Source organism: Grammomys surdaster, unplaced genomic scaffold (genome assembly GCF_004785775.1).
Source record: "Grammomys surdaster isolate TR1022 unplaced genomic scaffold, NIH_TR_1.0 126115, whole genome shotgun sequence".
NCBI lineage: Eukaryota > Metazoa > Chordata > Mammalia > Rodentia > Muridae > Grammomys > Grammomys surdaster.
The window spans coordinates 4,169,105-4,182,606 of NW_021620923.1; the positions used below are offsets into that span (position 1 = coordinate 4,169,105).

A 13,502-nucleotide genomic window follows, 5' to 3' on the forward strand; every position below is an offset into this window, starting at 1 on the left:
CTGTACATATGTAAGAACCACATCTCAGCTGGTCAGTTTTAGCCAGATAGTCACATTATGGCTTTTACTATATATGTAATAATGTTCATACACTGTTTCATCATATATCTCATTAGAATAGATAGAATATAACAGAAAGGACTCAGTAAAAGGAATTCCTAATGGATAGGAAAAGGAAGTAATATATTTCAGTTCCCATTTTAATTGTTAAGGAAAAAGAAGCAAACATTTAGAGATGAAATTCTCTAGGGTATAAACAGTTTGAAACATATCCTACACTATTGACAACTTAAAACATCAATAAAATGCCTCAATGAGATTTGGTAGTTGCAATTAATCCAAAGATACATAAGGTGGAATATGAATATCATACATGAAATCAAATGATTTGTTAGTTCAATGTGGGACTGTGAAAAGGATAGTTTGGTTTCTGGTAGAGCACTGGCTAGAAATGGCCAGAAACCCTGCGAGGGACGGCATACATTTCACCATACTCCCAGACTCCAGGCTCCTGACACGCTATCTAAGACCGCCATTGATCAGTGACTTTCAGTCACTTAGGGCAATGCCCCTACGAGCCCCTCCACAGGTAGAGGGCATGACTCCAGGCCTCAGCCTCAAGAGGTTTTCATATTAATGAGATACCTGAAGGCAAGAGGGCGTAGTCAATTAAGTATTTTTTCCCAGACCCTCCTTCCTCCTCCCTCCCTATTTAACTCAGGTCTGCCCTGAGAATTATTTAACTCAGGTCTGCCCTGATAATTAGGGGGAGTAGAGCCATATTCATCCACTTTCTGCCATGACAATAAACCTTTAAACATTGGACTTCCTCATGTCTTTGGGGCCTGCCATAGGGAACCGTGAAGAAGGCCTTTAACTAATTAGCTGCCTAATCTCCGGCTGAGGACTTCTATACGTTCCACCACAGAGGCCGCTAATTCAACCAAGCTAGCCGAGCCAGCCAAGTGAGTGCCAAGATCCTCAACCCACAGGGAGGGTCCTGTTGGGGCTTCCCTCCCCTTTGTTCTTCTCTGCTGTGGGCTGGTCCAGCTCATATGCCCTCGCATATCTGTTCAAAAGCCCTGGTCCCGCAGTACTTCAGACTGAGATATCCTTGTGCCTGGGTGGAGTCCCTCAGTGTCCCCCTGGCACTGAGTGGAGTGAACTCAAATTCCCGTGCTTCTGCTCCCCTGAGCCTCAGAAGACCCACACGTGTAGGCACGATTTAACAGCCCCATAGTTCAACACAAATGCTGAAACAAAAGAACTTCTGTATGTTTGGCTGATTTCCTGATTCTATATTTCACCCTATATATATTAACATATTCATAGATATGACATGAATACACATGTTGAGAGAGACTATAGTTTGTACATGTTCAGGGTTTTCTATGTATGTTGGACAAGTCTGCACAAATAATTTTAACCCTTATCAACTGACTTATATTGTTTTATGGCAAAGTAATTTGGGATGATCCCTCTTGCTGAAGTTTTGCTTTAAGTCTTACTCTAAGTACCATATCTCTGAAAAAATTGGAGAGCAAAGTATTATGTTTCTCTCTACATTTAAGAACTTAATATTAGTATTTAAGTGTTTAAGGTTAAATGTTTCCGAAGAAAGTATGACCTTCCCATCTAAAGCATGACAGAGCAAGCCTTCTGAGTGTGAATTCTTCTATAGCTTTCTGAAGCTGCATTCTTCTTCCTGGGTCTATTCTAGGCTGTGAGCAGACAGAGATAAGGCAGAGATTAGACTCAACACCTGGATGCTGTATCCCTCTGGAGGAGGCAAGCTACTTCCCTTAGTATTCCATTAATACTGACTATTGATTTGCAAAAACAGGCTGGCCTGGGATGCATGGCTATACATATCTCTTGGACCTTGGTTCGATTCTTTCTCTATTTAAACCTAAAGCTCAGGTCAGTACACCAAAAATAGACTTGGGGTCACTGGAGACCACCATCCACTCTGCACAGTGTGTCCAAATTGATTACATTTCTTCTTTCTGCTTATCAACAGCATTTGCCATTTCTTTGGTTGGCATGTCAGGGTGAATCACTGATACTAGCCTGTCAGGTCTGCCAGGCCAGGCATTTGTTTTAAATCTCTGGGCATACAAGAAGTCTATGAAAGGAGAAACATGCAATTAATGGCTGTGTCTTGAGTTCAGGTCTTTTGATCATTTTGTCACACTGTTATAGTAAAATACAGTGCATGCTTCTCTGCATGAGAAACTGACATGATGGCTAGCTTTCTCTCTGGTCCATCAGAAATGACAAGAAACATATGTATTATAAGCAAACGCCCAGAATTGCATACTCTGTAGCAAGAACATGTGTATCAAAAAGTGCCTTTTTCTTCATATACATAAACACTATCTACATTGCATAGTTTGTGCCAAGTTAAGTCCAATGTAAAGTTTTAAATTATAGAGGAAAAAAGACCCCTAAAAGCTACTGTCTTAATTCCTACACTACCAATTAAAAAATTTTGCCCTAAAGTATAAATGTTTTTTCTGAAATTCTCTACAAATCATCATTAATAAGATAATAGAGCAGAAAAAATTAATAGGGAGTTCCCTGTATTTTTTCCTCCTTAAAGGCTGGCTTTCGTAGGAAAATTTATCTACATTTCAATTTTAATGCACAGTGAATGATAGATGAACTGCACCGAATAAAGGACATGACACTGGCTGTACCTCAGATTTCTATTTTCTTTCATCAAAATATTCTGCCTCACAAAGTTCATAGCTCAGTGCCTGTTCCCTCATAAGGAATAGATGAATGAACCCCAACAGTCGAAAGAACTCAAGTTCAGGGCATGACTCAAAGTAGGCAAGAAAAGGCAATGATGTGCGAGGTGCAAGGCCGGCCAGAAGGCGGCTTTGCTGTTTTTCTTCCTATCAAATTTATCGGCTCTGGTTCATTCTACGAAGGAAGAGCAATAGCAAAGCCAGTTTACCTTGCTTTGATGGCCAGATTCAATGGCTGCAGGACCAGAAACAGGGTAAAGGTATCTGCCCAAAAGCTGAGAGTGAAAGGAGAGAAAAACACATTACCTGTCACTGTTTCCTTCCTGATCTGTCTGCACTGGCCTGTGTACTGTCTGAAGAATAGGTTTTGTATTCAGACCACCTCCTGTATGATCCGCGTAGCAATTCCAACAGCCCTGGTGGGTGACACATGTTGAATTGATACTGCTAAGGAACTGCTTGAATCAGAGCGGGGTGGGGGAAGGGAGCGGAAGGCTTACATTTTTTTTTTTTGACAGTTGCCATGAAAAGTCAATTTGTTGCCACTGTTTCCTTTTTGAACTGGAGGAACATGGTGACTAAATCCCTCATTTCTTTAGGGATGAACACAAAGTGTAGGCTAAAGAGAGAGCAGAGCGAGAGACAAAGCATTTATGGAAAAGAAAATATGATCGGTATCACCCGTCAGAGATCAAGTGGAAACCCTGTGCAAAATGTTGAGAGTTTCATTCTTGTCTATTAAAACCGTGGCCTTTCCTGAGCAGGAAAATATCAACCTAAAACATTAAGTATTAGTAGCATCAGGGGTACATTTTGTTTTGCATAGTTATGCAATTGCCAGTGGTCATTTGCTACCATTAGCGCATGGTGCAAAGAAATAGGGGGTTATCTCTATTTTTCTAGGACATATGAAGTTAAAGGAGCAAGAAGATGTATTCTGGAAGTTAATGAAGACAGGCTATTCTCATCTTTGATGTTTGTAATAAGCACACCATAGAAAAAACATTACATGGCACAAATTGTGAAATTCTATACCTGTCTGTTGTGAATTCTGGAAATATTTAGCAAATAAAAAGAAAGACAGGAATGCACCAGCAGATCAATATGAAAGATGTACTGAGAAATATACTACACAGTTACTGGGTCTCTAAAACTAGTATACCAAGACAGAGAAAAGGAAATTGTATTTAGCTTGAATGTTTACTATTTTGTCTAGTTTTTTTATTTTTAATACTTCTTACCTAGCAACATATTCACAGCTAATCTTGGTATGTTGGGGCAGTGCACAATGAATAAGGGGCAAATGACTTAGGCTGACAAAATCTAACTTCATACAGTGAGCCGTATTGAATAGACAGGAACCTTAGCTTTAACTACTCTGGTCATTTAAACTTTTCTACAAGCTCGTGGTGAAAGAACAGGGTTTTCTTGGTAGGCAATTTCTTGTATTAAAAACATACAAAACGAAACAAATAAACAACAATTCCTGCAAATCCAAGGCCTGAAGATAGGACTCAGTTGTTAATGTCCTTGCTTTCCAAGCAGGAGGACCTGATCTCAGGCCCTGGAATTTATGGGTATAGAGGCCTGTGCTTTGGGAAGGCAGACAGACACATAATTCCCTGGGGTTTACTGGTCAACCTATCTAGCCTACTTAGTGACAGTCTAAGCTGTGACAGATCCTCAAAAGGGTGTCTTCTGAGGAAATATACCCCAGGTTGTATTCTAGACTTTGCATACATACACAGGAATGTGCATGCACATTGGAATATGTGCACATGCACATACAAAAGCATGCGCGCGCACACACACACACACACACACACAATTCCCGATGCAAAAGAAGCCATCTTTCCTTATATACAACTAAGACAATAGTAATGAATTTTATAGTAGTATAGGGGATGTCATAATTGCACAGCAGGCTATTATCCCTAATGAGGACAGAACACAAACCATGGCAACACAGACATTAATGTGTTCATATAATGGAAAGATCACCAGACAGCTTCAGTCAAGATTCCTTGTGTTTATCACTACTAACTGGCAAGTTCGAGTCTTAGGAAACCAAGCTATTATACTATTACAAATGAATACAAGTAACATGTTTGAGATCTTGATCTCCGAGGCTTGACTCAAAGTTGTCTCTTCAAGAATAATGGCTAATGTACAGGTTTAGATGCAATAGCAAGTCTATTACCGATTCATCGCTAAGTTTAAAAAAATTCTTCAATATAACAATGCTAGTTTTTGTGAATTTCATCCACAAACAGTATATTTTGATCTCGTTTACTTCCTTTCCCCCATTTCCAAGCACTTCTTACCAATTATGGATAATCAGGCTAAAACAAAATAGAAGCCAACAATTGATATTAATAAAAATGAAAAAGGACAATGCATTTCTCAGGAATGCATCATTATTTGTGGTGCATAAATTACACACCAATTATTGGAGACTCAAACAGTAAGTTTTAGAGTTTGGACTGGGGTAGTCTATGTAGCTTCAAAAAGTAGTGATTTAAAGCAGAATAGCTTAGATATCCAAACTCATTAATATGGTTTTCTCTTCATAGTTAATACATTGCGTATGTTTGTACATTCTGCAGGGCTTTTTACTGTATGCAACAGCATGCCTGTTATCATGCACAAAGAAGCCAGAAGAAGATGCTAGGAGCCTTCTGCTATCACTCTTCACCTTATCTTTTAAGACAGGGCATCCCGTTTATGAAGCCAATTCTTTGGCCAAGGGTGGTTCTCCACCTAGCTCCTGGGACTTGCCTGTCATCTTTGCCTGAAGCTCCAGTTATCAGTGTACATAGTCCCTCCTAGTGCTAGGGATTTGAACTTGCATCCTTTCTTGTTAAACATTTTTATTTTTATTATGTATATGTGCCTACATGTGGATATATACGTGAGTTTGACTAATCTTGGAGGCCAGAAAGTTATATTGGAGACAGTGTAGCTAGGGTCATAAGTAGTTGTGAGGTACACGATGTGGGTGCTGGGAACTAAACTTAGGTCGCCTACAGGTGCAGTCCACCTTAAATAACTGAATAACCATTGAATAAATTTCCCAACCTCTGAGCACAGATCTTCCTGTTTTTACAAGTGCTCTAGGCCACTGAGCGATCTCCCAGTACCCTGGTTACTCTGATTTTAATTTACACGATGCTTCCACCAGAAAGAAAAGTTATTAGCTGCCTGGTCCATTATACATACGTGAATCCACATGGAGAACACCTCAGAGTTGAAATAAAGCTTACTAATATTTGTTGCAAACCATTCCTTATAATAGCACAATAAAAAGCACATTAACCAATGCAATTTGGCATTTTTTTTTATTGATTGAAATGAAAGACATTATTGGAAATGCTACAATGACCACTTCAAGTCTTCAGAAGACTGAAATATCAGCATCTACTGAAACAGTATACAGACAGGAAATTACAAGATAAAACTTAATGCAAAGTGAGGCACAGATAAGAATTTTATATTATCTTTTATAAGATTCCTATTTTTATATTAGTGCTACATATTTAATACAGTCTTTCTAAATACTATTTAAAAAAAAAAACACAGCAGAGAAACAAACTCAGTACCTCATCATTCAGACCAGTAGATATTAGAACAAATAAGGCCACCAAATATCTATCTCAAAAAAAAAACATTTTTACCACAGCCAAAATAATCATGCCTGATGAATAATTCAAATTTTAAATTAAAGAATCAAATACTTTGCCAGTAAAGTAATATTTAAAAATTATCATGTGTTACACTTCATTTGCAAATCCTAATTTCTTGGATGGCTTCGAAATAGACGTTGCTAATATTTTAAGCACATCCTGCCTTCTACTTCAGAAGCAACTTATATGTTTGCATATTCCAATGTTGAATTTCAGCCTGATGTTTTGGCTAGACAGCCGTGTTTTGCAAAGCTTAAAAATGATCAGAACTGTGACGAGGATCAGCGTCAACACATCTGCGCGAGACGGGCTGAGTTCAGGTGTCTTCAGTTTGGCAGATCCACATTCTGAAGGATGAGAGCCACTCGGCTTGGAATGTACACCTGTCAACACAATCACAACGCTGTAATTAAAAGAAATATTGAACACGCTGTCATAACGTCAAAGTGACATATATACCACGCAGTCTCTAGACGACTAGGGTCACAGTGATTCCTCTAATTCTACCAGCCATCAGAAGACTCAAGCTCATAGTCTCAGCCTTTTTTTTTTTTCTTCAGCAAAGGCTATTAGAGCAGTAAACATTAGAGGGCTCCAAACCATTTACAAAAGATGCAATTCCTTACAGGAATGAGGTAAATGGCTCTCTTAAACTTAAATTTCACTATTAGGCCTTGCACGAAGGTTACGTGCAGTTCACATGGTTGTTGTGTTTGGAAGAATAAATACAACAATTAGGCACTCAATAGAGTTAATCCAATTAAAGAAAAAAAAAAACAAGAAACAAACAAAATAAGGGACCCTTTCTCTGAGACAGGACATGCCCTTTCCATGCTCCTGTCTTACTGTGATCTACCCTTATGGTCTCTATCACAGCCCCCGCTACAGCCACAGGAGTCTACGCTCCTCTGAATCTTGTCCGTAGGGTATCTTACGCTCTGAACTCTTCCCGGGTTCCCTGGCTCCTATAGCTTTCAGGTCTTAACCATCCCTAGCCCCATGGCCAGGTTTTCCTAGGACGATCCTATATACTGCATGTTCTCCACTCCGTTCAAACAACAGCAGCCATCTGGCTCCTTGTATCCTTTCACCCAATTTGTGTACTTCGTTTTATTCCTTCCTTCCTTCCTTCCTTCCTTCCTTCCTTCCTTCCTTCCTTCCCGCCCTCCCTCCCCCACCCTCTCTCTCTCTTTCCGGATATCTCTGACTAGGAGCTTTAAGGAAGTGAGGACTAAATATGTCTTGATTTTTCATAGCTTTCAGGCGCGATTAGGAAAGTTGGATCTAAATTATGGCTTCATTGAAGAAATTGTAACTAGCGGAGGAACATACTTCCCCAAACCCCTCTAATATCACTACTCATAAGATAATCTTTATAAAATTTATAATGAACTGCATGACCTGAATTATTTTCCATATAACACACTTAAAAAACAGCAATGAAAATAATAAAATATTATATAGATTACTGATATCATTATGAGACCTCTCTCCATTTCTTTGTTAATATTTTACCGTATCCAGTTATTTTACCTCCACACAAACACTTGACAGTTTAAAGATGTCTCTTATAGTTTACATCCAAATTAAAAACTACAAGAAACACGGCTTTATGAAGAAAAGGAAAAGTAATCTCATTTGGACTTTAACTTTGCAAATGAACTCACTAGTTTTTTTTGTCTAAGATATCTACAGTAAAGAATTCCAATTATGCTTACAAAAGAAGTCAGACAGACCAATGGAACTGGTTAGTTTTAAACATTAAAAGAGAGTCCATGTTAAAAGATGTCTTTTAAATAAAATTATGTACCAGAAAGGGGGATATAATTTCAGATGTAAACAAATGGAATTATTAATAAAAAATAAAATTATGCTATGAATACGATGGCTAGAGGTAATTTTTCCCATCTTTCCTTAGATGTAACAGTCATTTGGAAAATAATATTCATCTCTTAAAAACTTAACAAACGCCAATCATCACTACTTAGTCCAGTGACACAATCTGATTTGCAATCAAGTATTTTGAAAAGGTAAATATCACATCTCTAGTTATTACAGATGGGGAAATCAAGCATTTCAATGCCAAATCTTTTTACCAATAATATACACATTGAATTAATGTCTATTAACTTTTAAACCATATTAGAGGAGGAGGGCGACCCCAGAGGAGGGCCAGCAGTCTTAACTAACCTGGACCCCCAAGATCTCTCACACACTGGATCACCAACCAGGCAGCATGCAACAGCTGATAGGAGGCCCCCAACACATACACAGCAGAGGACTGCCAGATTTGGACTCAGTGAGAGAAAATGTCCCTAACCTTCAAGAGATTGGAGGCCCCAGGGAGTGGGGAGGTCTGGTGGGGTGGAGGGTGAAGGGTGGGGACATCCTTGTGTGTGTGGGGGGGAGGAAGTATGGGATGTGGAACAATCAGAGGTGGACCTGGAGGGGGATAAAATCTGGATTGTAAAAAAGGATTATATTAAAAAATATCTTTACCAAAAAAAAGTAAACATCTCAGAGATTATATGTAGTCCATGTGTTAAGATCGTAGCTACTGAGTTTGACTAGTAGGTAGGATATGAGGCTCTGCCACAGCCTAATGTCAAAGAGCAATGTAGATTTCAACCTAGCACCAGAATGCAGATAGTTTACATTTCTCTCCATTAAAATCATCCTGAGAAGATTTGTCCCATAATACAGGCAACAGGGACCTGGCAATTCAGTCTGGAGAAGTTGCAATGAGACACATTAATCAGGCTGGTGCCGAATAATGATCATTCCTCTCAGTGTGCAGCACAGTGACACATCAGAAGAGTTACACTCAATCTCTTATTTGGATTCTAGGCAATTATGGTATCTACTGTTTGACTCTTATGTTCATGGTGATTTATTAATGGAATATAAATAATAAGTATCATTTGTAAGGAGGCTTCTTTTCTTTGGATCCTTTAATATTTTAGCTAGTTCAAACTTAAGAACTGACAACAAGAGGAGAGAAGAATTTGAAGATTGCAATATATGCACTGACTTTTCCACTTTGGCACAAAATGATTAAAAGTGTTCTGAGAATTCTCGCTAAATGATGCTGAGCATTGTGTGTAAGGAACTTTATGGCCTCGATTCCAGTCACACTTAGAGACAACAATACTACCTGTGCAAAACCCTTTGGTTGGTAATCATATAATATCTTTAAGAGGAATAATATGTAATTACACTTCTTGCTGCACTGTTAATTACCACAGTGTGTTTATACTGCTCTGGAGACTTTGTGTTATAAACAGCATAAAAAAATCTATGAGCAAGTAAGTTTTCCCTACTCTGGTTATTTATGAATTTTTTGAGTTTTATTTTTTATTGTGTTTCTTTGTATGTAAACCAAGTTTCTTAGTCATTTGGAAATGACTGTTAATTACACTAAAGGCTGAAGATAATCAGTGTTGATTCTTAGGATAAGATCATTAGAAACATGAACAATTGGGCCCCATGCTAAAACTTAATGCATCAGTATGTCTCTGTAAGTCTTGTCTCACTATTTAAATCCCCAAATGTCTTTGATTCGTATGGCAAGAGAACAGACACAGACAGAAGCAGATTTAAACATAAATGTTTAAATATGTTTAAATATAACCTACATATACAGAAAAGATTTAGTATATATGTTATACACCATATGTGCTGTAAAACATATCTGATTAGGTTTTCAGCCTTATACATGTTACAGCGAAGGATGAAGAAGAGCAAACAGACAATGGAATACATGTCTATGAACTTCAATGTCTAGCCACAGTCTTCATGACCTGGTCCAGAGTAAGTGGCATTCAAATCATTTACTAAGCATCAAATACAAGCAACTCTACCAACTTTTGTGGCTAGCTCAAAAAGTCTTAATTATTACAGTAAACCATTCGTGTGGCTCATGACCACATAGTGAGTCATTTTGTCAGTGTGGCTGCCTTATTTTTCTTTAGGATCATCAATGTGTTCCAAACTTAGTTACATAATTTTGTAAAACAAGGTGTCTAAAAGTTACAATGACAACATTTTTAAATGAAAAGACATAATGCTACACAGGGCATTTCAAAAATATATTAGAAAGTGTTGAATATAGTGGCAGGCCATTCAGATATAACATTGGTGGGATAGAAATATTCTTCACTGAAATATAGGCCAGATCTCTTAGTAGTTTATAAACTACTAACACACACATATGCATATATATATACATGTATATATGCATATGTGTGTATTATAATTAACTAATATTTACCAATTTAAATTCTATGTATTATGTAATCTAGACAGGATTCTATATAGGACACACTAATTTAGAAATATTAAGGTAATGAAACTTTAAGAATTAGGTGTCTTTTTTGTCTAAAATAAGTAAACATTTCCAAATGTCAAAGACATGCTCCAACTGTAATAAATTGTATTTTCAATATTTATAGACGAGTGACAATAGAGAAAACATATCTATGCCAGATCCTCCATTTAAATCAAACCCTTATGAATCCCCAGATTTAGAATAGGTGCAAACAAACTCCATGTTGGGTAGGAGCATAGCTGACAAAGTAATTAATGCCGAGCCTCCTACAGAAGCCACATCCTCACCATGACCATCCTTTCTGTGGCTGTAGGGAGGCCTTGAGCTCCTGTGATTTCCTTTACACTGTGGAATTTGAACTTAGAAGCCAGAGAAGGGAAAGGGAGTCTGTTCACCCAACATAGGCCAGTTCACACACAGGTTAACATACCAGCTCCTATGCCAGAAACTAGAATATAGAGAAGTAATTATGCTAAATAGTCGCTAAAAAAAAATGGAGCTTCCCCAAACCATCAGCACAGCAGACTAGAGGAGTTCGGCTCCACTACCTCAGTAGCTAGTCGGTGCCCTGAGTCTCCAAAAGAGTTTCAGCGGTGGTGTGAATCCGGTTACCTCTGCTTTTTTGGTTTTCAGTGAGGAATCGCAGGCAGAGCCCGGGCAGTACCTGCTGATGCTGCAGGATGCAGGTGTATTTTAAGATGCCTCTGAGCTCGGTTTGTCGCTGTCTTTGAAAGCAGATTTGACACCTACTCAGCAGATCCCGTGGATTACTGAGCTTGCACATTAAGCCTCGGCAAATGCTGTGAACCGGTTATGATGGGCAGAAATTTCATGGGATGAAGGAAACTTATAGCTACTTTCCCTTTCATTATTCCGGGACTGCTGTACACAGAGCTGATCTTATTGGTATGAGCCACAGTGCACCGAGGGTCACTTTCAAGCACTTTAATTGGATTCCTGCACTCACAAATCAAGTTACAAAGGACTACTGACTCTAATGAGGAATTCTTGCAACAGATGCTTCTGTTTATGTAATTTCCTGTCCCTTGCCCTTTGCCCTCATTGCTTAACAGATAATTGGCAAGAAGGAACTTGATTTCATATATATATATATATATATATATATATATATATATATATATATATATCTCATTTGGGCTCCTTCCAGTGATCACTTCTCTAGAACCTGGGCTTATAGACAGATCCTTTCTCAAGCATCTCTTGTCTCAGAGCACCAGGCTCTCCATCCCCTTCCTGACTGAAGTGGATCACAGTTGTATTGTACATGGTCCTTACGACCTTGGGTATTTTTTCTGTGTGTGTGGTTGTATTACTAAAACTTAGCGGGAAGGGAGCAACTCTACTCACCCTGCTAACTCAGAAGCTGTGACATGTCTGCATGACCACTTCAAATAGTGCTTGGAAAGTAACCTGGTAGCCACCCACACTGGCTCGTTGGCTGGTTTTAATTATGTCAGGATATTTTTCTCCTGAATAATTGAACAGATGCCAAAGTGTTTTCTACCTACACCAAGAACTGTGAATGCTTATCAATGAAAATAATTTCTTCCAACTCGGGAGATGGTATTTGTAACTGAGCATTCTCAAGGCACTTACGGTCTTGATATGTTCAAGATATTAAAATAACATAATGTGTCAGCATATGGCCACAAGGACTAAAGGACATGGAGGAAGACCTTTGGCAGTCTTTGAAAAGCTTCGACGTGTTAATGGGTTTGTGCTTCCTAGGAGCTCTTGACACAGAGAGGATGTGTGCCCTCATTTACAGATGAGGAAAACAGCTGTGGACATGGGAAGTTACTCAAGTGCTTGGAGCTTGCAAGTGGCAGCCAGCGCATTGGATTCCAGGTCTTTCCACGGTACTTTTCTTCTCATTATTTCAGCATGGCAACAGAGCCTTTCCCTAGCAAAATTCTGTTCAAGTACGGGAACGTTTGATAAGTCTACCCATAAAAGAAGTTTGAAAAATCTTTCAGCCTCCTCCTGTCAAACTCCAGTCAATAAAAGTTCCATTTTACTGAGACAGGCTACCGCTTCTCATGTTCCTCCCGTGAGCTGAATCATCTCTCCAACCCCCTCAGGAGTCTTTTACCTTTTTGGTTATTCCACATCTTTTAGGTAATTTCCTCTCTCACTTGTGGAGCTATTTTTATCAATCTTATTGCTCATGTCAAAATTGAGTGCCCTGACAGGTTACAGCAGTATTTCTTTAAAGGTGGAATCTGATAGTACCCAAGAGACCTCTCTCTTGACTACATACAGACATGGTCCCTCTGTCCCCACCAAAACCTACATTAGGGCTATCAACACACTCAAAGGCACACACAAGGAGAGCAGCTGAGTCTGCCTGGCCAATGTGCTTACATCACTCCTCGACTGTCAACACTGCAGTCTTTTCATATATTTTCTGGCTGATCAGCTATGCCTGGGATAAAGTAGTTTACTAAATGCGGGACTTGTGCAACTTCAAGTGGTAGGGTAGAATATGAATATGGAACCCAGGGGAACCATACATATTTTAAGGCTTAGCTTATAAACTTTCTGAAAAGTGAATAATTTATAAAAATCTGCTTACTTGCTATGATATATCCACATGTTCGATAGCTATTTCCTGATGGTAAGGATGTAAGAGAATAATACCTCTCATAGTGCAAGAGAACAATGGAGTTCTGAGAGAGAGAGAGAGAGAGAGAGAGAGAGAGAGAGAGAGAGAGAGAG

The 13,502-nt window shown here is 38.8% G+C and overlaps 1 protein-coding gene across 1 annotated transcript in view; it reads right to left on the reverse strand.

The window, feature by feature from the left end:
• Positions 1–6,072: 6,072 nt before the first annotated feature.
• The window catches only part of Gbe1 (1,4-alpha-glucan branching enzyme 1), a 222,166-nt gene continuing 214,736 nt past the window's right edge, over positions 6,073–13,502 (reverse strand). The window contains exon 16 of the mRNA XM_028756259.1: positions 6,073–6,819. Within this exon, the coding sequence (XP_028612092.1) occupies positions 6,763–6,819 (57 nt within the window). The 3' untranslated portion in view covers positions 6,073–6,762. The remainder of the gene's footprint in view (positions 6,820–13,502) is intronic.